Consider the following 27,320-nt stretch of genomic DNA (forward strand, 5'->3'; position numbering starts at 1 on the left):
CAGCTTCTAATGAGCTTTCAAACCCAAAGGGGACTTTAAAAGAAAAAGGAGAGAACAATTGACTTCTGTCGAATCGCTTCTTGTTCTTAGTGATCACCAAAGGCAAACAAAATAAATCAAACCGCAGGTACAGTTTGAAAGATACTGACCTAATTAAATAGAAATTATAGAGAAGCCACACACAACATTTGAAATGCGCTAGCAGATGACATCAGTGTAGCAAAAGCCAACAGTGACTGGCTGGATTACTTTTGTTAAGGTAATGCAGGAAAGGAGATTTCTTATTCCCTTTGGTGTTGCTGCTTTGGGGAGCCATTCTGAGGCACCACCAGAAGTGCTCCATCGGAGAACCTCCGTGATTGAGGTGGAGTAATAATATCCACTAAAGGCATTTTTGAAATCCATTCGTCTCACAAACATAAGGTGTCAACCTTCACTTTGCCTCATTCAGGGACATATTAGCATCATGATAGCCTGACACATTACTAAAGTTTTAAAAAGACACTTTAATCAGTGATGTAATCCTGGGGAATTTTTGTATCTCATAACCTATTTATGTTGCTATCTACAAGACAAGATTTCTGGCTACAGTGAACCATAATCACCTTGCCAAGACCATGTTTTAACACTAACCTAATTGTGATATGCCATCCCTTCAGGAAATAAGAAGAAAATCCCCTAACAATAAGTGAATTGTAATCTGATCATAGAAAAGGCATTTGTATTTGTTTTTTATTATCTCATAAATGGCAGGAGACCTCACAGAATACCAAGGGCAAACAGTGCCGATTGTCTAGTTCACATGGATACTACAAAGCTTGGCTTGCTCAACTCCTCAGAAGCTGTGACGGTTCCCGGCTTAGTCTCTTGAGTTAAGTATCCAAAACACAGTTTGTTTCTGGTGTAGAGGGAAACCTTTTCTGCTTTTGAATATAAATGAGGGGAGATGGCTGAACTGAAGAATGGTAGCTGCACAACAAAGGGATATACCCCAAAGTTACCTGTCTCCAAAACTGCAAGAGGTAGGCAGAGGTGGCTGTTGATCTGGGATTGTGCTGCTAAGCGTTTTCAATTTTCGATATTGAAATTTGGCTTGAATTTTAAAATAAATCAGAATTGGAGTTGATTATAAAAAAAGAGCAGAAATAACCAAATTAATCAATCAATACACATTGTCTGTTATAACAAGGGGGAAGGAGGATTGAATGTCCTTGCAATCAATATTATTCCAAAATCTTTAGTCTTCCCCCCCCCCCCTTTTATGGTGTTATCAACTTGCTATGTTTAATATTTTTCATATTGTGTTCCCCCTCTAAAACCTCCCAAACTAACAAAAATCAGCTTGGGGAATGCATGAACTTGGATTATTTTTAGGGTTGCCATATTCCAAAAAGTAAAAACCAGGACACACCAAATGTTGTGGACAAACCACAAAGTGGTTTTACAAAAACTCCCCAAAAGAGTGATTTTTCTTGCCTAAGATCCAGGACAAAGCACCGCCTTTTGGAAATCCCACCCCCACCCGGACATCAATTCCGCCTTTGAAATCTCAGTAATGTCCAGGAAATTCTGGGCGGAGGACAGCCCTAATTATTTTGAAAGGAGGCAACCTGTGTAGCTGCAAGAACTTGAGATGCGATCCATAGAGCTTGGTCCAAATTACCGGTAATAACCCAGCAGCTGAGTTTTGCACTATCTGTTGTTCCTGGAAAACCTTCAAAGGCAGATGCACCTTCAGTACATTGCAGTATTCAAATCTGGAACTCTGTATAGTTTTGTCTTAACCCACCCTAATCATTTACCAAAATCCCTGCAAGCAATTATCCCATTCAAAACAACACTATTTGCCTTGCTGAGTATTTGTATGTAAGGCACATACTTGCAAGTGTTCTAAAAATAACACTAATTATCAGGCTTTCATGAATCAGGAAGGTACAGTCGATAAATTATTACTTGTTATAAGTTTGATTTTTTTTATTTAAAAAAGATTATATATAGACCAATAAATGACGAGCTCTTTCAGAGATTAGATCCCATTCATTCTGAGCTCTGATAAGTGACTGTCTTCCTCTGCGGCATCAGAGATGGTCCCAAGTAAATAATGATGGGTCAATCAATCAGCTGGATGGATGCTAAAGGACCACAACAGCTACTTCTCTTTCAGAGACTTGATGAATGGTTGCATTCATGCCCAACCATCACTTAAATTTATAGTAGGGAAGAATTTTTTTCCCTCTGGCTAGACTGACTGGCAACTCTGGTGTTTATTTTTGTGGGAAGAAAAATAGATACAGATCACCCATGTGGGGGTAATTAATAAAAGAGTGTGCTGGACGCCTACCATCCAGAAATGCAGGGCAAGCAAACTCCAGTAAGAAAAAGCCCCAGCAGCAGAGTTTTAAAGTCACAAAAGCAAACAGCATGGGAATATAGGCTGTTAAACCTTTTAAACATCCCATCCTGAGTCTCTACCAGCACTTCCCTGTTTTTAACCCTCTTGCAAGGAACAGATCACAACACTAGTCAGTTCCAACACTTTACTTACAAAACTTACAAAAATGTCAGAGTCATGCATTTATCTATGCAGCAGCAAGTAAACACAGTTTGAAATCTTGGGATACAAAATATAGTGAAATAGCTCTAAGCATATGGCCTGAGCTTATAGTGAGCAAGCTCAGGTATGTTCTATCTCAGTGAGTTCACATGGTGAGGAAAAAGGGCGAACAAAAGAGGAAACAAGAGATGAGGGCCTAACGTAGCTGAGTCTATGAATACAATTCTGTGGTCTTAACCCCTTCATGCATTAACTAGCCCTAAGCTTGCTTGTTATATTGACTACAATTTCCCACAATTTTTACCAGTGACTTGGATATATCTGGGTTTCACCACCTGGCCTTCCCTCCCCCCCAAAAACCCCCAAACTTCTGCTTTGTATTTAAGGCAGACCAAAGGATTTATTACTATAAACCAAAACTGGTGGAATTTATTTCACCTGCCAACAGAAGGACAACAAGGAGGGAGCCAGTCTAGCTTCTCCAGGAAGGAAGTTCCAGGGTCTGGAAGCAGCTACCAAACGTGCCCGTGAGGGTGTTTGGACTGAGAGAAGGGCCTCCCCTGTAGATCTCAAAACCCAGACAGGTTTGTATGAGGGAGTGCCGTCTTTCTGAAAGCTTGGACCTAAGCCGTATAGGGCTTTAAAGGTCATAACCGGTACTTTGAATTGTGCCGAGAAACAGACCAATAGCCAGTGGAACTGTTGTAACAAGAGAAGTCATATGCTCTCTATAACCATCCCCAGTCAGCAGTCTGGCTTCTCTGAGCCAATTGAAGTTTCTGAGCACTTTTCAAAGGCAGCCCCACAGAGAGCATATTACAGGAATCCAAATAGGATGTAGCTAAGGTGTTTGTCACTGTGTCAAATAAATAAATAAATAAATCCAAAGTGTTACATTTTATGGAGAAAGCACTGATGCTCAAAGTTTAATGTGCTTTGCACTTATCCAGACAATCTTGGGAATATTATTGGGATTTGATTTTTCTCAGGAAGCTTAATAGGACTCATTACATGCTTATAATTACATATACATATAAGTGCAAATTTGGATCGGGATCTTCATTAGCGGTTATTGTAAAGTTATTCTTCCTGTTGTTTTTGATCCTTTGCCATTACTTTCAGTTCAACATAACTTTGGTTTCTTTAAAATGGTCAGGTCTCCTGTCAAAATTGCCTTTCTAAGCTTAGGTATATAAGTGTGTGTGTGTGTGTGTGTGTGTGTGTGTGTGTACATGCTGCATATGTCAGTGTACATACACACACTGCTTAAAAAATGTTTTTAACTTTCAAAACTTTATTATGCAGTTAAATTAATAACAACCCAGTAAGGAAAGTAACTCCAAGTCATGTCTCTTATTATTTTTTTGTTGCGTCGAATATGGACTTTCTTTCTGTATCAGGTCGGTTTTTGTTGCAACATCTAATTCACTCCGTGGTCTCTTGAGAATGTTCTTTATTTTATGTGGTAGTGGCTGTGAACCCTGTGGGGGTTCCCCCCTTCTTTTTTAGTTATTTTATTTCACACTTCTTCCTGCTTTCAAGATCTGAGATGCAGCTAGCAAAGAGATAAGTGCTTGATAGTGACTTGTAACCTGAAGCCAGAGTGTCACTTTCCAATCACAAGGCTCTCAAGTTGGGACATGAATTCCATTGAACAGAGATTAATACCAGCTGTCAAAAATATGCCATAAATGAGGGCCCCAATCCCGGCAAATGTGCTTTGGTTTCACTGAACAGCACTGTGCAAGAAAAAATCCAAGTGATTTTCTTCCCGTAGTGAAAATACAAGATTTACAATACAATAGAAAGCATACACAGAACAACTGCATATATATATAGCTTCACTGCATATATATATAGCTGCATATATATATATATATATATATATATATATGCATATATATATATATATATATATATATATATATAACTGCATATATATATAGCTTCACTATATACAGTGGTGCCTCGCAAGACGAAATTAATTCGTTCCGCAAGTTTTTTCTTCTTGCGAGTTTTTCGTCTTGCGATGCACAGTTTCCCATAGGAATGCATTGAAAATCAATTAATGCGTTCCTAGGGAAACCGCTTGCCAGGCTGGCGGTGCGGAGAAGGGCTTTTCTCCCCACCGCAAGCCTTCAGGACAGGTACGGGAACAGAGGGGAAGGCGCGCAGCGCTTTCCCTCTGTTCCCGGGGCTTGCGTGGGAGGAGGGTTTTTCCTCCCCACCGCCAACATTCAGAACAGCATTCTGAATGTTGGCGGTGGGAAGGAAAACCCTCCTCCCACCCCAAGTCTTCAGGAAAGCCATCCGATGCCGGGCGGCGGGAGAAGGTGTCCCCCCCCCCCCCTGCCCGGCACCGGAGCTTCGTTCCGATGCCGGGCGGCGGGAGGAGGCGTTTTCCCCCCCCCCGCCCGGCATCGGAGCTTTGTTCCGATGCCGGGCGGGGGGGGGAGGAGGCATCCCCACCCCCGCCCGGCACCAGAGCTTCGTTCCGATGCCAGGCGGCGGGAGGAGGCATTTCCCCCCCCCCGCCCGGCATCGGAGCTTCGTTCCGATGCCGGGCAGGGGGGAGGAGGCGTTCCCCCCCCCCGCCCGGCATCGGAGCTTCGTTCCGATGCGGGGGGGAGGAAGCGTTCCCCCCCGCCCGGCATCGGAGCTTCGTTCCGATGCCGGGCGGCGGGAGGAGGTCCGAGGACAGTGGGGAAGACGCGCTGCACTTCCCCGCTGTCCCGGAGATTTCCCTATGGGCTGTCGTCTTGCGAAGCAAGCCCATAGGGAAATTCGTTTTGCGAAGCGCCTCCAAAACGGAAAACCCTTTCGTCTAGCGGGTTTTCCGTCTTGCGAGGCGTTCGTCTTGCGGGGTACCACTGTATATGTATATATAGTGAAGCATTTTCATATATAAAACAATTATATATGTAAAACAATTGTAAAATGACAACGCATGTAGAATCAATTCACATCCATCACAGATACAGATAAAAGTCTCCGCTTAGGATTGTTGTAAAGGGAACGTGTTGAAAGGACAATAGAAAAGCATCCAATAATTGGGCTATTGTCGTTTAACCATTTTTTGTTCAGTTCATTTGTATCTTTTAGTTCAAACCCCGCCCCCCAATTTCTCCAAATGGCTAACCAACAACAATTAACAAAATGCCACAAAACATGGTTTTAAAAACAGCGATATTAAAGCCAGCTTCAAATAACATCAGGTATTTAAAAAAATAAAAAATTACAGCTGCAGTTAAAGGAGGCCTCTCCAAAAAGTAATTTACAGAACTAAGTGTGCATTCTCACATCCAAAAAAGCTAAGTTAAGCTTTATACCAGGAGTGTCCATAACTTAAGCTTGTAGGGTCTACTTTGATTTTTACTAGATCTCTGACATCCACCAACCAGAACCAGTGTAAAAAAACATACACCAAAGCCGCAGTCTATACAGTAGTACCTCGGGTTAAATACTTAATTCGTTCGGGAGGTCTGTTCTTAACCTGAAACTATTCTTAACCTGAGGTACCACTTTAGTTAATGGGGCCTCCCGCTGCTGCCGCGCCGCCGGAGCACGATTTCTGTTCTCATCCTGAAGCAAAGTTCTTAACCCGAGGTAATATTTCTGGGTTGGCGGAGTCTGTAACCTGAAGCGTCTGTAACCTGAGGTACCACTGTACATGCTTACCTAGAAGTACAAGACCACCAACAGATGTGCCAACTGGGACCCTTAGACTTTCAGCTTTCTTTTTTTAAAAAATACAATAAAATATGTAAGTCTCTACCCTCCCCCCCCGCCTCAAAAGTTATGAAGCTAAATGTTTAGGTACTCTTCTAAACAAATTGTGTCAGTTAGTCAGCCTGGCTGCTCCCATCTAGCCAATGAGCGAAGGTAGAGCTGTGATTGACAGATGAATTCTGTGGGTTCCTAAAGAGCTGCTGTTTTGCCATGCCTTTTAGTGCAACACACACACCCCTTTCTGGTTTATTTTGCAGTCTGTGGATTTCTGTATTTTGCCCTTCTTTCCCCCTCCCCCTCTAACAACCAAGATGTATCTTTTCTGTGGTGGATTTGTCTGAGATAAGGGATTCCCTAAGAGTTATTTTGTGTTTAGCATGGCTTGCTGACTCCCAGGTTAGTGAGTGCAGGAATACAGCCTAAGCTTTCGTTTAGGTCTGGCATTGGGGCAAAGCATAGTTCCTGGGCATTTAACAGTAGTGTGGCAGGCAGAAATCCAACAGGTTGAGCATCTTCTTGTATGCACATTTATGCACATTTAACTTGCACACATTCAGCTTTACACGCTTGGCAATTAAAAAAAACCTTTTTTAAAAAAAGTAAATAAACAGGTCTTGCTTCTGAGGAGATAGCAATAGGATTGCACTGTTAGAATTACAGGATTTTGAGCCCAGGAATTTGTTGTGCCAGAACTGAACTGATACTGAACTTGTTCTTCCCTGCTTTGAACAGTGTTCAGTTAATACATCCTGACTCATGAAAGGCAAGATACCAAGCTACAGTTGACCTTGGGGCTAGAAGCTCAACATTGTCCATCATGCCTAACAATTAACTTCCAACGAAAGATACGAAATGCTTTCTTAGTACTCTTGTAGTTAAAGGAAACTATGGTGTCTGTTCTGTGTAACACAGCTGGATGTAAAATGATCACAAAGATGAATTTCTCTTTGAGGTAATGTTCCCCTTAAGGCTTAGATGAAGGTAATTTGCTGCCAGAACTCTAAACCTGTGTGCATGTGGCTGTAAAACGTTTGTCCAGAGTTGGATGTAATGCCCTGAAGTTCTATTTAAGGAGTCTGACCACATATGAAAGGTACAGTGTGGCTTCATCTAAAATAACACATAATTTTATTTAGGAGCATATGGTAGGTGGCAGTGGAGATGCGGTGTGTGACCTGAAGAATTACAAAGTTTCAGATATGCCTGTATTTTTTATTAATATACTGTGAGGAATGATCCAGCCCCGCCAAAGCACTTCTGTCACATTGAGAGAGTAATGGAAGAGATTCCATGGGGTCACGAAGAGTCGGACACGACTAAACGACTAAACAACAACAACAAATTCTACTGAAATTAATGCGTTGCAGAAGTGCTTAACTTTGGATAGATGATGCCTTGTCCCCTGTGTGTTTTCTGTTGATTGTGAAAGCCTACAGCTGAAACAGACTATTAAAAAGTTCCTTAGAAATAAAACATCATTATTTTTGCTGGGGTTGAGAAGAGCGCAAATCTGAAGCTATCACCCTAGCAGAAACCTAGAGGTGGCATCAAGTAAATGGATTTTTACACTCTCAGAGTTGATTGTCTGATGTTTATTTTGTTGTTGTTGTTAAGTCGTTTAGTTGTGTCCGCCTCTTCATGACCCCATGGACCAGAGCACACCAGGCACTCCTGTCTTCCACTGCCTCCCGCAGTTTGGTCAAACTCATTTTAGTAGCTTTGAGAACACTGTCCAACCATCTCATCCTCTGTTGTCCTCTTCTCCTTGTGCCCTCAATCTTTCCCAACATCAGGGAGTCTTCTCTTCTCATGAGGTGGCCAAAGTATTGGAGCCTCAGCTTCAGGATCTGTCCTTCCAGTGAGCACTCAGGGCTAATTTCCTTAAGAATGGATAGGTTTGGTTTTCTTGCAGTCCATGTAAAGTAAAGAAAGAACAAAACCCAAACTCCAGTTTTCCTTAATAGACATGACTCATTCTATGCTTGAAGGCTAACAAACAAGTTATGGATTAAGGTGTGCTAGAACCAAGAATGCTAATATTAAATAAATATATGATAAAAAGATAAAGGCAAAGGATCCCTGGATGGTTAAGTCCTGTCAAAGGCAACTATGGGGTTGTGGCACTCATCTCGCTTCAGGCCAAGGGACCTGACGTTTGTCCACAGACAGCTTTCCAGGTCATGTGGCCAGCATGACTAAACCACTTCTGGTGCAACAGGACACTGTGATGGAAGCCAGAGAGAACGGAAACGCCATTTACCTTTCCACCACAGTGGTACCTATTTCTCTACTAGCACTGGCATGCTTTTGAAATGCTAGGTTGGCAGGAGCTGGGACAGAGTAATGGATTTGAACCGCCAACCTTCCAGTCAGTAAGCCCTAGAGGTTCAGTGGTAATACCCTCTTGCGGGTGTCATAGGAAACTCTCTTATACTGAACCAGATCACAGGTATTGTCTGCCCTAATTCCAGGATTTCAGGAAAGTCTTTCCCAACCCAGCTGAAGATGCTGGAGACTGAGTTAAGGATCTTCTGAATGCAATGCAGGTCTTCTATGGCTGTGCTATGTCCCTTCCTCAGAGGAAGGTCAGTGTGGGATAGTGGGTGGTGTGTTGGACCATAGCTGAAGGTTACCTGTCAGAGGACTTCAGTTTCCAGAACCTGTAGCAAACTACAGTTCCCAGGATTCTTTGGGGGAAGCATATGCTTAAAATGTACTGTGTGGATGTGAATTTCAAATCACTGTAGGTGAATCTAGGCTGGTCACTTTCTCTTAACCCAATCGACTCCACAGGCATGGGCGTAGCCAAGAAGGGGCAGCTGCCTTGTCCCACCCCCCCATCAAGTAAAACAATTGAAATACTTAACTGACCAATCACATTGGTTCTGCCCCCCCAAAAAAAGTCCTGTCCCCCCAAAAAAATCTTGGCTACGCCCATGTCCACGGGGTAGTTGCAAGGATAAATTGGGGGTGGGTGAGAGCCAAGTCCTTTCTGAATTCCCTGGAGGAAGTACGGGATAAACAGAGAATTTTAAAAATCTTCACCCCCTGCTCGATTTAAGTGCTGCCTCTTGGTAGCAATTTCTCAGCATTTCCAAGGCCTTGCTTCAACAGGTAATGCATCAAAAGCAGGATGAACTTGTTGGGAAAAAGCACCAAGGCAAAAGCCAGCTCCAGATGGCTGGAATGCAAAACAGGATGTTATGTTTTGCAGATGTACTGTTGGAGAAAAGGTGGAGCCTATTCTCTGTACTGAGCACCGGATGTTAGCTCAGTGTGTCATCTGACCTGTGCTGGAAGTACAGGGGAGGAGTTGTGACTCTTCTGATGGAGACTGAAGGGTGCAGACGCATTTCTATGTACTGCTGAGTGACAGGAATAAAACATGTAAATAGGACTCCTGTCTGTCTCATTTCCCCTCCCTGGGGAGAATGCAGGGAGGTAGAGAAGCAGAGAAGCAGAGGGTGTGTTTTCCTCACATCTAATGAGGGAAATCGCCGGTTTATGATCTAGCCTGCTGGGAGACGCAGCGGAGAGGTCATCAAGTATCTCACTCAGTTGCCCGGGGGAGGCCAGTTTACCTCTGACTGTGAGCTGAGATACTAACAGAACTGTCCGTTGCCACGCTGTTCAGTTCTTTGCAAAGAACACCAAGGACTCAGCTGTACAGCTGCAAATAAAACATTTTAAGCGCAATGTGCAGTGTGACACTGGATGGCGATGGTGAGCCTTATGGAAAATTCAATGTATTTTTTAAAACACTTTTTAAAAAAAGCATTTTCAGAACTTTTTTTTAAATGTGTGTAGATTCCACCCAAGTGGGTCTTTGGAGAAATGGCTCTTGGGCCAAGTTGTGTTTGAAGGAGCACTTTCACTCTGTTTACATCTACTGAGATGTGTCACTGTTTCTCTCTCTATTCTGCTTCCACAATCACATGTACAGTGGTACCTCAAGTTACAGATGCTTCAGGTTACAGACTCCACTAACCCAGAAATAGTACCTCGGGTTAAGAACTTTGCTTCAGGATGAGAACAGAAATCGTGCTCTGGCGGTGCGGCCATTAGCTAAAGTGGTGCTTCAGGTTAAGAGCAGTTTCAGGTTAAGAACAGACCTCCAGAATGAATTAAGTTCTTAACCCGAGGTACCACTGTACTGTACTCCCAACAGCCAACAGCAATGGGAAATGGCAGAAAGCCAGGATCACACCAAAGCCAAAATCCTACGTGAAGAAGCACAAGCACAACTGAACTTGCCTGAGAACACATCCCACTGAATATAAATAAGACTGACACCTGAGTAAACCTATAGAATTGGACAGTATGGCTGCAATCTTATGCATACTTACATGGGAGTAAGCCTCATTAAGGACAGTAGAACTCTGTATGATACAAATAACAATCTTGCTGAAGCTTGTGTGAAATCTATTTAGCAGATGAGTGAAGAAATCCTAGCTAAAATCCTGCCTCACTCAGAAACTCCCCTCTCTGGGGTTGCATTTCCACTACACACTTACTTGGGAGCAAGTCACATTGAATTCAGTGGGGCTTACTTCTGAGTAGGCAAGTCAGTGTGTTATTGTCCCTCCCCCCACCCCCAGCTCGTCAGAGAGAGTGAAATATGAAAGTGATACAAACAGCATAGGGATAATACAGAAGGACAGATCACTAGAAGGACAGATTGTGAAGCTGAGGCTCCAATACTTTGGCCACCTCATGAGAAGAGAAGACTTCCTGGAAAAGACCCTGATGTTGGGAAAGATTGAGGACACAAGGAGAAGGGGACGACAGAGGGCGAGATGGTTGGACAGTGTTCTCGAAGCTACGAACATGAGTTTGACCAAACTGCAGGAGGCAGCGGAAGACAGGAGTGCCTGGCGTGCTCTGGTCCATGGGGTCACGAAGAGTCGGACACGACTAAACGACTAAACAACAACAACCTTTCAGGCTTGTTGTAGCAATTTCTGAGATAATGACTGCAAAGTGTTTTGAACACATAAAGTACTTGCAAGTCCTTCTTGGCAGCCAAAAGCCAAAGTAGAAATCATTTTAAACATAGAATAAAACAAAAGCTTAGCAGTATTATTACTGCAGAAGCAAACAAACACAGGTTCTTATACCAAGGTCTCTGGAGATATGAGTGTCAATGGTACAAAGCATCTTTCTTCCAGCACTCCTGAAGTTGCATTATGTGCTTCCCTAAAATGAAAACAGGGACGCGGGTGGCACTGTGGGTTAAACCACAGAGCCTAAGATTTGCTGATCAGAAGGTTGGCGGTTTGAATCCATGCGACGGGGTGAGCTCCCGTTGCTCGGTCCCTGCTCCTGCCAACCTAGCAGTTCGAAAGCACGTCAAAGTGCAAGTAGATAAATAGGTACCGCTCCAGCGGGAAGGTAAACGGCGTTTCCGTGCACTGCTCTGGTTCACCAGAAGCAGCTTAGTCATGCTGGCCACATGACCCAAAAGCTGTATGCCGGCTCCCTCGGCCAATAAAGCGAGATGAGCGCCGCAACCCCAGAGACAGTCACGACTGGACCTAATGGACAGGGGTCCCTTTACCTAAAATGAAAACAACTCAGAAAAATCCTGAACAGGAAGAGAAACATAAGTATCTGTAGCTCAGATGAGATACCTGGATTCCCCCCCCCCTATAAAAAGTATCCCTCTCTCCCCCAGTTTTTCGAAGGAATCTCATAGACTGAGTTTGGCACTACACATCTGCTGTTATTGCAGCTCTCCATCCTTCAAACCACAAAAGACTGGCACAAAACATTAATTACGAAGAGCAGCCCTGATGATCTCAAGCAGGGAGTCTTGAACAGCCTCTCAAACACACAGAGGGAAACCAAGGAAGGAGAATAATTAGATCCTCAAGACTTGGCTTTATTCGTTTTTTCCTTTAACTAACAGATAAATGGGAAAGCAGTACTGCTCTCAGATTTACATCTGGCATCAAGTCACAGTTTGAAATATTTGCTACAAAGCCTCTTGAGGATCTGTAGCAGTTTTCTTATGAGAGTGATAGGAATAAAGAGAGGAATGAGCAAGTTAATATTTACAAACATTCTGTTGTTTTGCAGTCTGTGTGTGCATTTTTATTTATTTTTTGGTGGTTTTGCAAACACCTGGGGTTACCCAAGCTTTCCAGTTGGGCTGCTTCCCGTTTCTGTTGGCAGTGAATACCTGACCTCAGAATTACAGGGAGTCAAAATGCTCACATTGCTGGGATCTTCTTTAAAAAGGTGCCTTCTATCAGCAACAGAACAGCTACAAGTAGCATGTAACCCTGTCAAGTTGCAGTCCTTTATCATGGATGGGTAGAATCTCTAAAATGTTTCGCCTTGCACATTATATAGGAATGATTGGGTATTAACCACACAACCCGAGAGGTGCTGAAAAGCAACAGTGCTTTTCATTTTAAAGCGCAAGACTGTGTACCTGGCCTGACCAGGGCCGGATTTAGGTTTGATGAGGCCCTAAGCTACTGAAGGTAATGGGGCCCTTTGTATGTCCAGCTGTCCTTTGTCAACAACAAATTGTTGCTGTTTTTGTGTGCTGAATATATGCTAATCTATGGACCTAACAGGTATCTGAAGCCATTTGCACATAACAAAATATGTATTTTTTGGAAACGTACATCCAGGGTTTTTTTCCTTTAAATTTTTTTTTGGGGGGGGGGCTCAAGAGAATGGGGCCCTAAGCTATAGATTGTTAAGCTTCTACGTAAATCTGGCGTTGACCTCCGCAGCGCACCAAGGCAAAGGCAGGAAAACGGACGGGGAGAGAGAGATCCGGCTTCCTCCTCTCGCCCGCAAGATCTCCGGTTGCCACGGGAGCAGCCTGCCGCCTGCGGGCGAGCGCGGTGCCTGCGCCAACTGGCCGCTGCTCCCAACAGTCGCGGGCGGCTTGAAAGTAAGCAGCGCGCACGCCGAGGCGCACCCGGAGGGGCGGCGCGACGGCGGTCTCCACTGATTGGCCGCCGCCTATATAGGCTCGGCAAGCGGCGCCCGGGAGCCACTTCGAGTCCTTGCCCACTAGTCCCCACCTGCGCTGCGCCGGGAAGGAGCAGGGCGCCCCCTTCAGGCACCAAGGAAGAACCGCCCGCGTCAGCCTCCGCTGCGGGTGGGGAAAGGCAGGTGGGCAAAGGCGCGGCGAGGGTCCGCGGGGGTCCCCGGGCAGAGTTCAGGGAGGCGCTGCCAGGGTGGCTGGGTGGGTTGGTAGCTTTCCTGCGGGTGTCTTTGAAGACCGGGCTTCGTTTCGGGGAGGGTCCGAGCGTTCACAGCACAGGTGCCTTGGGGCAATCGCTGGAAACAGTGGACTAGAAACTTGGGAAGTTGGAAACAGTGAACTAGAAACTTGGGACGTTGGAGACAGTGGACTAGAAACTTGGGACGTTGCCTTTGGTCCATGTAGCTGAACATAGTCCATATTTCTAGCATTTCAGATAAGGGAGTGTTCCTTCCCAGTCGTACCTGGAGGGGCTGGGGATGGAACCAGCGGTCTCAAAGCTTTATCATGGATGGGTAGAATCTCTAAAATGTTTCGCCTTGCACATTATATTCTACTCCTGAGCCACAGCCCTTGCCTCACTTAGTGATTCCCAAGTAGACCCGTCTGCAGTTATTGCCTCCAGCAGCCTGTGTAATTTGTAACTGGCGCTGCCTGCAGGCGGGCTGAGATGGGCCCAAGTCACTTGCTCCAGGGTTGTGTGACCACAATGCTATTACAGCTCTCTATGGGAGCACCTGCTCATCTTTCAGCTGCCACAGGACCAGCAGAAAAGGAGCTCTGTTTTTTTAGAAAATGGTGCTGCAGAGTGGAAGGGGGTTTGTGTTTTGAATAATAATAAAAAACTTGCTCTGTAATATCTCTTAATAGAGTTATCAAATCCCAGAACAGGCTTGTGTAAACTTAGTAAAGGTAAAAAAAGGGTAAAGGATCGCTGGATGCTTAAATCTGGTACCACAGTCCTATGTTATATTTGGCAGTAAGTTTCACCGAGTTCAGCAAGGCATGCTTCTGGCAAAGGTGATGCATCCCTTATTTCTCGACATGTTTACTTGGAGGTAAATCCAGTGGCACTTGGTTCTTAGCCTTAGAGTTTGGGGGACCTTCAACTGTGAGCTACCGTTGCTGATTTAATCCCTTTGGTTTCAGCGAGGTAAAGCTATTTGGTGGAAGGATGCCAGTTTTAAAGAAACATGTAATGCCAAGGTTGCTTTCATCTCACAAACCCTTTAATAACTTTCTGGGGGCTAAGGATACTGCAGTATTTTGTTTGTTACATTTATATCCCACCTTTTCCTCCATGGAGCTCAAAGTGGCACATGTGGTTTTCCCGCTCCCCAGTTTATCCTTACAACAACCCTGTGAGGTAGGTGAGACTGCGATGGCTCAAGGTCACCCAGTGAACACCATGGCTGAGTGAGCATTTGAACCTTGCATGATGGTTGTGGCCCAACTCTAATATTGCCAGGGTTTTGTTATTTTCAAACAAGTTGCTCCCCCTGTGCTTAGGGCTTACTGCGCCGAGTCTTGCGTCTCGCACACATTTCTCTGTGTACCTCAGTTGGTTTTATGGAGGGTCACTGAAACACTAGTGAGAGAGCAAAGATAAGAGAAGGCAGGCTTGTACAAACAAAGCTACGGGAAGATTTCCGTTTTCTAAGAGTCAAGTCAGAATCAACTTCAGGGTTGGGTTGCTCTTGAAGGGAGTCCATCTGAGGATATTGTCAGAAATTGGGTGCATTCAGGTATTACATTAGTTTTTCTGATTTTAGTGCTCCCACCTCTGTGCCGTTTCCTAACATACCTTTCACAATGCAGTAACTCTGGCTTTTTGACTGAGATACGGGCATGTCTCAGTAAACTTCATTTACACCAGTGGGGGTGGTGTGACACAACAACAAATGTCATTAGACAACGTTGCTACTCCTCACACTTCCTGCACATGCATGCTTCAGTTTTCTCATGATTCTCCTATGAAAACGGCAGGAAGGAACAACTGTATGCCGCCCCAAATCTTGTCACTGCTCTCGTGATTTTCTAGGTTAATTGGGCTGCAAATCTATTTTTTCCCCCTGGAAGCAATTAATACAGAAAGGGAGCACTAAAGTTCCACTGCATTCTGCCAGGTTTCTGGAAGTGGCTGTCATATTGGGTAGAAGCTCAAATATAATGCAGGAATTACCGTAATAGTTAGGGAAACGGAAAGGACTGCCTTGTGGGTACAGCCTCAATGTGTGTTTCTTTGTCTTTCCAGCATCAGCTGCTGACCCTGAGGAAATGCATTGCAGCAACAATGGTGATGAGAAGGCAAAAGATGAGCTTTGGGATGCCCTGCCGGCTGTTGTACAGCCTCGAACCAATCAAAATCTCCACCAAAGAGCTATTCTGGGGGAGCTGACGGAAAATGGGCAGTGTTTGAGACCCTCTGTCCAGGTAAATCAAGGAGGACTGGGATTCCTGGATAACTCATACGGAAGATTCTTTTATCACCTGGGCTTAGGAAATCAGAGATTTATTTTTTTGGAGTGGTAAAGGTGGGAATAAATGGACCAATGGTCTGTCTGTGTTAGGCAGCTTCCTAGGTTCAGTAGCTGTTTGCTACTTGTTTTGAGGCTCACTAACCAACCTAGCAGTTCGAAAGCACGTCAAAGTGCAAGTAGATAAATAGGTACCGCTCCAGCGGGAAGGTAAATAGAGTTTCCGTGCGCTGCTGTGGTTCGCCAGAAGCGGCTTAGTCATGCTGGCCACATGACCCAGAAGCTGTACGCCGGCTCCCTCGGACAATAAAGCAAAATGAGCGCCGCAACCCCAGAGTCGGCCACGACTGGACCTAATGGTCAGGGGTCCCTTTACCTTTACCTTTAACCAACTAGGAAGGGACAACAACCCTGCAGTTTCATGTTTATCTGCACCCGTGTATCTCTGAAGCACCTCTTCTGCTTACAACTCCACCTTTAAAAGGTTAGCTTTTTTTCAACTGTAAATGAGAACTGTAAGACACTTTCTGTGTTTAAAAAAAGTGTTATGGCACTTTAAATACTAAACAGATTTTCTAAGGGCGTGAGCGTTCATGGACTCTGGGCAAACCTACAGTTTATTGGGGTTAAATCTAGCCAAGTCACACCCTGGAGTATTGTAATCAAGGGACATAACCAACTTAAGTTGGTCATTCTATTGGGTCTGCTTTGAGCACCCAACTCTTAAGCTACAATTCTAATCCTGTTTACTTGAGAGTAAGCCCACTTGAGTTTATTAGAACTTACTCATGAGTAGACATGGCTAGGGTTGTGGTGGTGTTATTGCTAGCACAGCAACTCCTTTGGGCTTTGTATGTTAAAATGCTGTAGGAATGGCAGGTCAGAGAATAGTGTGACTTGAGGTCCCAGCTGCACTGTACACTTAAAGCAGTTTCGAAAAGGTTGCCCTTCCCTTTGGGGGACGCTATATTTGCTGTCAAACGGCATCCTCTGTAGGAGGTACAGAGCAGCACTGTGAGTTGTCGACTCTTCTTTTGCTCCAGTACTACCGACGTATGTTCTTTGGGCTCAACGGCACTCAACGAACTGGGCGACTGTTAAAGGGGTTTGCGCATGCCATGAGCTGTGGAATGTAGGACCACTGGAAAATGCATGCACTCTTTTTAACTGCCAGTGGGTCAAGTACTACTGAAAGGTTCCATCTTCAGTTTCTTGGAAACTTGAAGCGAGGGATTGAGAGGGACTAGAAGTCTTTCTCTCTGTGGTTTTCAGTGGGACTTAAGAATTCAGCATCTGCCCTGTTTTAGAGATATAGGTTTTTGCTGTTGTGCCAAGGAGGAGTGTTGAGCCACCAAACAGTTCTTTATGGGCTAGGCTTCCTCAACCTCGGCCCTCCCAATGTTTTTGGCCTACAACTCCCATAATCCCTAGCTAGCAGGACCAGTGGTCAGGGATGATGGGAATTGTAGTATCAAAACATCTGGAGGGCCGAGGCTGAGGAAGCCTGGTTTAGCATGTTATGTATCATGTTATCAACCATACACCTCTCTGTCTTTCATCCAAGCAAGCAAGAGGTAATCTCAGAGCTCAAGGACATATCCCCGCCAATCAAAAAACTCAAGGATGGTTCAAAGCAGGGCTTGTAGGGAGTGTGGCTGGACGGGTGGTGTCGCCTGGAGAGAGAGAGAGAGAGTACTGAAGGCTAGGTAGAGAGACTTGGAGGACTGCATTTGGCCCCTGGGCATTACCTCCCTATCCATACTCTAGGCCAGTGTTTCCCAGACTTGGGTCTCCATCTGCTTTTGGACTACAACTCCCATCATCCCTAGCTAGCAGGACCAGTGGTCAGGGATGATGGGAAGTGTAGTTCAAAACCAGCCAGAGACCCGACCCAATTTTGGGAAACACTGCGCAGTCTAGGCTGTTATCCTGCCTTTCAAAAGTTTGGCAATTGATCATAACCATGACTTTCAGAGGACTTTATCAGACGCATAGAGTGTTGTCTTCAGAGACATTTTAAGTGTGAGAGGTAATATGTATTATGCACATATGGGGGGAGAGAATTGTAAACTGTGGAGGGTCAAAACACCATGAAATGCAAGAGACTGTGAAAGGGGTCACTTGTATGCAAAGTAAGCAGAGCGTGATGGACTATGTTGAAATGGCAAAAATTAACTGGGAAGCTCAGAATTCAAGAAGCCAAGAACATTAAAAAAAAAGAAAAAGGGAAAAGTTTACAATTTATATATGAGATCATTGTAAGCAGGTTAAAACATTGGCAGGATTTTAACCACACTTGTAATGTAACGGAACGTATGGACAATTTAGAAAGACAAAAAATTGGAGAAGTATTGATACGCAATTGAAAATATTATCAACAGGACCCATGGAAGGGATGGGGAGGAAGTCAGGAGATTCAGAATAATCTCAATATTTGGATTCTGAATTGGTTTTTGTTGTATGTTTATACTTTTAAAAAATAATTTAAAAAATTATATAAAAAAAGTAAGCAGATCTGCCGTCCACAGCCATGTGAGGTTTGTGTAGAAATGCCACTGGCCCCCTTGGCCTTGTGTGGCCTTTTGGCCTTATTTTTTTCTCCCTGTGTGTGTTATAACTATGTGTAAAAGATAAGGTGTTCTGTTGTGCCAGAAGTGGTTTAGTCATGCTGGCCACATGACCCGGAAGGCTGTCTGTGGACAAGCACCAGTTCCCTCGGCCTGAAAGAGAGATGAGCACCTCAACCCCATAGTCTCCTTTGACTGGACTTCACCATCCAGGGGTCCTTTACCTTTACCTTTTACCTATAACTTTGTGTACCAACTGAGGGCAATGCTTCTGTATCGAAATTGTGGACTTCCATTTCCAAAGGTTTGTGCTGCGGTTAAATCCATGTCTTTTTAAGATGCTACAAGACTAGCCTGGCTGAACCACTTTGGCTGAGCTCCCCACCCTCCCACCCCGTCTCTGTCTAGCTTGAAACGCCTGGTATTCAGTCATGGAAATTACGGGCACAGTGTCTCTACGTGCTGAATGGTAAATAGCCACACCATGCAGTGTTCTGTACTGATATGGAGTACTAATGATGGTTGCTTCAAAACCAAAATGTCTTCTGGTGCTGGATTGCCAGGGCTCTCTTGGAATACTGATTTGCCGTTAACTTTAGTCTCTGTTTCTTGTTGGAGTTTTCCAGCTCATCAGTAGGCTGCCTTCTGCTTCAGACTCTTCCCTGCCCACCTTCTTTCGCAATGCATTAACTTGTTATGTACTAAGCTTGGATCCTAGAACAATAGGCAGGTAGGATCCTAGAATGCAACAACTGATTGGCCTGCAGGAGGAGACCAATCAGGCTCCAGGAGGGAAGCAGAATCAGCCAATCAGACAGGACTCATTGTGTAAATAATGTGTATAAAGGCCTGAGGTTTGGGGGGGGAATTGAATCACTGTTTTACAAGCTGCAGTAAAGAGCATGAAATCACTGCAGGACTCTGAGTATATTTCACTTGTGCTTCGGTGTACTAGGATGCAGTTTAAACAAGTCGCACACCCTTTGGTGTGAACAAGCCAAGACTCCTTCCATAGCTTTTTGCAAGCAGCTATGTTTTCTTGCCAATGAGCAACCAAGTAGGAAGCAGCATAAGATTAAAACTCCTGCACTATTGTCAGTGGCGTATTCACTGAGAGATTAGTGTCACAGACTTGTACCTACATTCTGCCCACTCCTCCTTGTATTCTTGCAAGTTCTGTGCAGCTACATTGGAATGTAGGAGTGTTTTTTGGCTTGATCTGGGAAAGACCTCTCGCATTTCCCTTGTCCCGCTGGCCCTCAACAAGAAAGAGCACCATGGGCTCCCAAACTACAGTTTTGGGGAACTGAGGGCTTTCAGAGGCCACAATCCATATGCCTTGCCCTACCCTCCAGCCTTCATAAGGGAGCTGTTTCCAGATGCACTGTGAGAGGAATGAAACTTTGCGCTGGCCATCAGGCAAGGGCTTTTTCTACCTGCCTTGTTCCACCCTCCAGCCCTAGGGGCCTTACGAAGGGAGTTGCTGCCAGGGACATTATGTGTATGTGTCTTTTGATGAATTGAGTGGAAGATTGAGTCGTGGGGGTGGAGAGAGCCAGAGAAATTCAACAGTGCTTAGTTTGTTTTTGGTTGCTAGGCTGTGAATCATAGAATTGTAGAGTTGGAAGAGACCATGGTGGTCATCTCATCCAACCCCCTACAATGCAATGCAGAAATCTATCACCCAACGTGGGGCTTGAACCCACAACCCTAAGATTAAGAGGCTTATGCTCTACCTACTGAGCTATCTGATATCAGAAAGCCAGGATTGTTAAGTTGTGGGTGAACATATCAGACGACACAGTGATTCTTCAAACAGCTCTTGTTTATTCACAGGCCAGAACTGAACAGCACTGAAGGGTTCAGTCAGCCTGCTTATATAGAGCTCCACTAGAACGTAACTGTAACAATTTTCTAAAACTATCCAATCACTGAACATCACTTTCGATCCCTCATTTGCTTAACTATCTGGCCCAGGGTAAAAACTTCAGTACATAACAAGGATATATTGCCCATCTGTTTTAATTGGCCAGTAAAACATTAAGGGAGCCTGACCAACAGAAATCCTGTGAGAGGACTTCCACATGTGCAAGAGAGCTTTCCTTTGGTTAGTATTGCTTTGTGAATTATAAGTGCTGGAGTACTTTGTGAACCTTATAAGATGACTATTGTTGGGTTTGTGCTGCTTCACTTATAATTTTTTTAGTTAATAGGGCTTTATAGAATGTGTCTGTTTTACTGATTATTTGCCGTTGTTTTGCAGATGATCTGTTAATTACTTTATACGATTCGTGTTGTATTTGTGATGTACAGTGGTACCTCAGGTTGCATACGCTTCAGGTTCCATACGCTTCAGTTTACAGACTCCGCTAACCCAGGAATAATGCTTCAGGTTAATAACTTTGCTTCAGGATGAGAACAGAAATCGTGCTCCAGCGGCGCAGCAGCAGCAGCAGGAGGCCGCATTAGCTAAAGTGGTGCTTCAGGTTAAGAATAGTTTCAAGTTAAGAACGGACCTCCAGAATGAATTAAGTACTTAACCCGAGGTACCACTGTACTATCACGTTGTTGCTATTTATTATTTGCGAGCTGCTTTGTGATTTGTGCGAGCAAAAAGTGGCATAGAAATATTGTAAGCGAACTGAACTGAAACGCGTCTTTTCCTGCACTCCTTGAAGCAGGAATATAGGCTGTCCCTACCAAGAAGATTCTCATTCTTCTTTTCAGGGAGCAAACAGGCTGAGAGGCTTCTCTGGATCCGAAAATGTCTGTCCTGCTTTAACTACTGGCAAGAATATGATGCCCGCCTGCGTGGCATCCAAACAAAGTTTTGCTGTTTACAGAGATGAAGTGGAAGGGAAAAACAGGTACAGCTGTATGGCTGTGGAAGAATCCAGCATGTGTGAAGTTGATACCTGCACCCGAAGACCTAACATTCACCTGCTGCTAAGCTTGAGTACAGGTACGTCCAATGGCCTAGCAGGGGCAGTGTTGGTGATGGTAGAAACCTGTGACCCTCCAGAGGTTGTTAGCCCTTGGCCAGTAGCCATTCTGGCTGGGGCTGATGTGAGTTGGGCTCCAACAATATCTGGAGAACCATCGCCTACTAAGCCTTCTTTTTAAATTACAGTGTATGTTGCCTATAACATCCAAGAAATCTAAGGGTTTATGACTTCTGCTGATGGAAGCATACGCTGAAACTAATGGCTAACTTAACATTTTTAAAATATATTTAAAAAATCATTCTTCCTGGTAATTTGTTGGTGAATCCAGGCTCTCCGATGCTGGTGGATAAGTCTTTGCAGTCCCAAGATGAGGATCTTCAGTGTTATAAAGAGGACGTCATGTGTGCTGCGGAATATGCAGAAGATATTCATCGCTACTTGAGAGAAGCTGAAGTGAGTGGCGCTTTTAAGGAGCTCACTGTATGTAGCCTTGGCTCAGAGATAGCACCAGTGCAACATGCACACTGCATCCTCCCTTCTTTCTGATATTCACACCGTGAGTATGTACTTTAGCTTATGGAGCCTAAATTGCACTCAAATGCAAGTTTAGTCCTGTCCTCTGGACTCAGTTTAGTATCATGGACACCTTGAATTCAAACTTCCTGTAAATTAACTCACAGAGGGGCTTCACACACACACACTTACACCTCCTTATTCTGAGGCCGAACTCTTTCCATGCAGGTGAAATACAGACCCAGAGCATGCTACTTGAGGAAGCAGCCTGATATCACCTCAAGTATGCGTGCAATCTTGGTGGACTGGCTGGTAGAAGTCGGTGAAGAATATAAGCTTCGTACTGAAACGGTGTACCTTGCTGTGAACTACTTGGACCGGTTTCTCTCTTGCATGTCTGTCCTCAGAGGAAAGCTTCAGCTTGTGGGAACAGCGGCAGTACTCCTAGCTGCGTAAGTAGGCTTGGCGTGAGCAAGCAAACCTTTGGCAGATGACAACTGTTTAGGGCTACCTGGTGAGACTTGTCTGGATCTGCCTCTCGAGTGCTCACGTGTCCTAGCAAAGGCAGGAAGCCACTTTTTCCAAGTTAGTCTATCTAGCTCATGGGTGAAGGGACCTGCAGCTCTCCAGCTAGACTCCAGCTCCCATCATTCCTTGCCACTGGCAATACCGGCTGATGCTGATGAGAGCTGGAATCCGTGTAGATGGCTGCAGGTTCCCCACGCCATTCTAGGTCATTACTGGCTACACCCCTGTGTTACAAACAGGGCTATTGTCCAGGCCAAATTGGGAGATGCCAAGAATTGAAGCCTGGCACCTTCTCCATTGTGCTCTGCCAATGGACTACAACCCTGTTTCCCCATAGAGATACTTGGAGAGTGGGCTAACAGTCTTAAATGTTGAAGGACAAAATGGGTTTTCACTTGCTTTTTCATTGGCATTGGCTCCTGTGAGCAGGTCCCAGTGACATTCTGCTGCTGCTGAAATCACTGTAGGTACATTTTTTTTTTTGCAAGCAAATGTTTCACTTGCATCTACAACCTTAATCCACCTGAATAGCTTGTGGATCCCAAGTTCAGAGAATGAGGAAATCAAATGAGTTGGTATGCTTTAGCTATTTGTGTGGGGATTAGCCCGGGAGACCCAGAATCATATCGCTGCTCAGCCACAAAACTTACTGGATGATCTTGTATCAAATTGCTTACCTCTTGGTCTAACCTATCCCACAGGGTGGTTATTGGAATAAGGAGAAGGAGAGACAATCATATATGTCAACATGAGTTGCTTGAAGGAAGTGCAGAATAAATATAATATAACTTACTAAGGGTGCATTTATCTTACGTAATGTTGTTATCGGTTTTGTGAGGTAAAACTCACATCTGTACAATTGGTCCATTGTTCTAACATTCAATGGGTCGTCTCTTCCAGCTGGTGAATGAAAACTTTGTTCAAATTCTTAAGGGTGTTTACATACTTTAAGATTGGGACCATTTTATGGTTAGCATCCAGATGGTTCAGTAACAGGTTTATATAGGGACCAAGACATATTCCAGGAGCCTGGCATAATGTTATCTTGGTCTGAATGAAGTCTATTCTGAAAGGTATAAACAGATTCTTTTGTCTAGGCCATAATGATAACATAATGCATGTGCTGGTGGTGCAGTATACAAATCACTTGGAGTGGTTCTGAAAGTGTGGGACCACCACTGAGAAGGCCCTGTTTCTCTTGTGCCTGGCAGTCTCAGGATGGTGATGCCAAGGGATTAGCTTAATGAAAAAGAATTCAAAATATGCAGTAAGGCTTTGTAGGTTGCTATTTCTCCTGATTCCCCAGGAAATATGAAGAAATCTATCCGCCAGAAGTCAAAGAATTTGTGTATATAACCGATGATACCTACACTAAAAAACAACTGCTCAAAATGGAACACCTGCTCCTCAAAGTCCTTGCGTTTGACTTGACTGTTCCAACCATCAACCAGTTTCTCTTCCAGTATTTGCAACTTCATGGTGTCAGCATCAAGACAGAGAACTTTGCAAGGGTAAGGATATGACCTGTATGGCAAACACTTCAAAGGACACCCAGACCAAGTAATAATAAAAAAATCATTAGCCTAACTTCCCTGATGCCAGTGCCCCTCCAGCTGCATTTTCTCTAGAGAAGGATATGTGTCGTAGAATAATAGAATTGTAGAGTTGGAAGGGACCGTGAGGGTGATCTAGTCCAACCCCCTGCAATGCAGGAATCTTTTGACTAATGTGGGAATCAAACCCACGACCCTGAGATTGAGTCTCATGCTCTACCAACTGAGCTGGTTCAGTTTCAGTCTTCGCCTGCTGCCTCTGTTGTGCCCCTGTCCAGTCTTCCATCTGTCTGTCTGCATTTCAGTGGTGACCAGCATTCTTGACCATTCTTGACTATGGGATAGACTTGAATCTCTCTTGATTTCCCTGTGATTAAAATGGTGTCCAATTCTCTTTAGTATGTAGCAGAGCTGAGTCTCCTTGAAGCTGATCCATTCTTGAAGTACCTTCCCTCACAAATGGCAGCAGCTGCTTACTGTCTTGCAAACTACACCGTGAACAGGCATTTTTGGGTAAGCCTGACTTTTGAATATTAACCAACTCCTTACAGCTTGCCGGCTCCCGGTGTGTTCAAACCCTTCAAAGAATGAAACTGGATACAAAATGGGAAGATGCCTTGACCCCAGGTTTAGCTGGCTTTCCCTCTTTTTTTAGCAACAAACTTAAAAAATGGCTGATGCAGTAGAAATCCTTCAGTCCGACACAACTACATTTTTGTCACTCGGGAGGCTATTAACTCTGCAGAGAGATGAACTCCGGAGCTTTCTGGGTTAAAAACAATTATGGGTTTAGTTGACCTTAATGCATCTTTGTTGCTGCCGCTGTTCTACACCTGCTATCTTATTAACTTTATGGGTATAAATGAGATTTTTCACTGGCACCTTCTCTGATAATTATCCCAACATCTGATTTGGGAATGTTGCGAGGTAAAAGATATGGCTGGTATCAAAAATAAATTTTTCCCAAGCACTCATGAAAGCACAACTCTGCAGTGTCTCTTCCTGGGCAGTGCACTTTAGTATGGGCTGCTTCTCATGAAAAGAGCCACCACCTCCTGTGTAGGGCGGTGGAAAACCAAGGTTGCATTGCGTACAAGTGGAGCATACGGAAGCTGCCTTATACAGAGTCAGCAAATTGATCTGAATAGCACAGTATTGCCAACGATGGCTGCTGGTGGCTCTTCAGAATTTCATACCAGAGTCTCTTCTCCCGCACTGCTTGGGACCTTCTGCACCCAAAGTATGTGTTTTGCCACGGCCCTTTCCCCTAAAAAAGTGTTCCCCAAGCTTAGGTCTCCAGATGTTTTTGGACTACAACTCCCATCATCCTTAGCTAGCAGGACCAGTCGTCAGAGAAAACAGCTGGAGACCCAAGTTTGGGAAACACTGTCCTGGAATAATGGGGTAGGGCGTCTACCTGATGTGAGTGGAGTATCTCTGCTGGATTTTGCTCTGTGCTTGCCTATTCAAGCAGCCTTTTTCCCTTGTACCCAGCAGCAATTGGTGAAAAGTTGAAACAAAGCTACTGAGTGAGGTCTCTCCTAAACTTGATGCTGGCTCAAGGCAGGAGAGTCTCTTTCCAAGCGTATGTGATTGTGACACGTTCTTACCTGAATGGAATAATAAAACTCTAATCTCCCTTCTTCTGATCAGCCAGATACCCTTGCGGCCTTCACTGGCTACTCACTAGGTGAGATAGTGCCTTGCCTAAGTGACCTGCACAAAGCCTGCCTTGATGCTCCACACCGACCACAGCAAGCGATAAGGGAGAAATACAAGCTGGCTAAGTAAGTTCTTGGGCCAACAACTTCTTTCTGAACACCTCAGCAGCTCTGTAAAATTGTGACCAGTGGAAATAAGGGCTGTTAGAGGAGGAAGAAAGCTGGGCAGCATGTGGGAATATAATAGAGAGGTTGCAAATAATTCCAAACCGTAGTTTAGCAGTATTGCAAGGGTGGGAAACTAGCATTGCACCTGGCCCTTGGCTCAATTTCAAAAGTCCTCTGTTAGCCCTCTGCTTTTTCCAGGCAGTTGAATCATCTGTCTTTTGCCCAGTAGCCTACTGGTTAGTGAGGAAGAGGAAGGGCAGGAGGGAGAGAATAATGAGAGAAAAGAGGTTGCCCTCCCTACCACTAACTTTGACCCTGTGCAGCCCCTGGCAGATTTGGCCCGAAAGGAGTGCATCCCTTCAATGAGAAAGAGGTTGCCCATGACTCACTGAGGAGGATGAGCCACTGATAGCTTTGGGCTCATGTGCTCCCCTCTCTGCCACTTGCAGAGGAGGAATTTGGACACTTCCGTTTCCATTTTATATTGACTCCAGCTCTGCCTGCCTCTGAAACCCCTAAACCGTGATTAAACGTGAACAACGGCTCGTTCGGACAAACCAGCTGCTTAACCTGTGGCTTGAAATGGCTTGTTGAAACAAGACAACAGCTGGGATTATCCACAGTAGTTTGGATCCGAACAATCCATGAAGTTCAAAGTTAATCCAAAAACAGGAGGGAGAGCTTCCAAACTCACTCTGAAGCAGCCACCGGAGGGAAGATTAGGCGATGGGTGAGCCTAAGGCTTGCTGCATCTCATCCTTATAACATTCTGTCTTAGCATGACATGCAGCCCGGCTCAAAAGCGTGGGCAGGATGTATATAATGAGTGCCACGCACATGCAATTTAAACTTTGCACCAAGAACAACTGATTTTTGTCAGACGCATGAAGCTTTCGAAACTGTTAAATGGTAGCTTCCCCTGTGACCACAGGAAATCTGTTAAGAATTCCTCTCTGATATCTCACTTGATGTTGCCTATATGCTTTCAGGCTTATTTTCTCCAAGGATTTTTTTTTATAAAAAATTGGAAATTGCTTCTCCCCTGAGGATGCTCCAAGCGATAACCAATAAGAACACAGCTGCCGTCAGAAGGGCCAGAGACACAGGCGTGTTTTCTTTTATAGAAGTAGAGATTCCTAGGCACTTGCAAATAGCAAAATAAACCCCACAGTCATGGATGTGACTCTTCTCTTTTTTAACTTAAATCCAGTGCAGATTTCCCAATCATGATTACGCAATCTGCTAATCTCGAGTACTTGAAGTGCTGCAGAATTATCAATGGGGCGTTTGCTAACTCTTTGTACTGAGTGGTTTCTTCCTTCGCAGGTACATGCAAGTATCCCTCCTGGAGCCCCCAGCCATTCTACCTCTGCTATGAACTGCAACAGATGCCAGTAAATGCACAGAAACTGAAGCACTTGCCTCCTGATCAATAGAGTTGATCTGGCCAAATTATTATGTTTTTAATAGGGCACTGCAGGTCATGTGTCTAATCTTGTTGCTTGAACTATTTTTAGAGGACCTTTAGTATATAGCTGTACTTTATCACAAGGACTCGGGACTGTAGTTTTACCACAAACTAAAAGCACTTTTAATAAACATCTTTTCATTTAAAAGAA

The 27,320-nt window shown here is 44.5% G+C and overlaps 1 protein-coding gene across 3 annotated transcripts; it reads left to right on the plus strand.

Moving 5' to 3' along the window:
- The first annotated feature begins 897 nt into the window (after window positions 1–897).
- On the plus strand, window positions 898–27,320 carry CCNA1 (cyclin A1). Of its 3 annotated transcripts, none has more exons than XM_081004172.1 (9): window positions 898–1,022; window positions 15,544–15,722; window positions 21,061–21,295; window positions 21,607–21,731; window positions 22,020–22,243; window positions 23,626–23,830; window positions 24,272–24,385; window positions 25,526–25,659; window positions 27,028–27,320. In XM_081004172.1, exons 1-9 carry the CDS (start codon window positions 947–949, stop codon window positions 27,077–27,079), a joined length of 1,344 nt encoding a protein of 447 aa, XP_080860298.1. In that variant the 5' UTR covers window positions 898–946; the 3' UTR covers window positions 27,080–27,320. The 3 variants fall into 3 exon arrangements, with proteins under 3 accessions (XP_080860298.1, XP_080860300.1, XP_080860299.1); XM_081004174.1 differs by lacking the exon at window positions 898–1,022 and adding an exon at window positions 13,045–13,193; XM_081004173.1 differs by lacking the exon at window positions 898–1,022 and adding an exon at window positions 13,226–13,417.

This window comes from Podarcis pityusensis (assembly GCF_964106645.2).
Source record: "Podarcis pityusensis genome assembly, chromosome: 4".
NCBI lineage: Eukaryota > Metazoa > Chordata > Lepidosauria > Squamata > Lacertidae > Podarcis > Podarcis pityusensis.

Coding starts and splice junctions, on each gene's coding strand:
- CCNA1 (XM_081004172.1), top strand. CDS start 947: ATGGCTGAACTGAAGAATGGTAGCTGCACAACAAAGGGATATACCCCA. Junction 15,723..21,060: donor GTTTGAGACCCTCTGTCCAG/GTAAATCAAGGA, acceptor TCTTCTTTTCAG/GGAGCAAACAGGCTGAGAGG. Junction 24,386..25,525: donor CCGTGAACAGGCATTTTTGG/GTAAGCCTGACT, acceptor TCTTCTGATCAG/CCAGATACCCTTGCGGCCTT.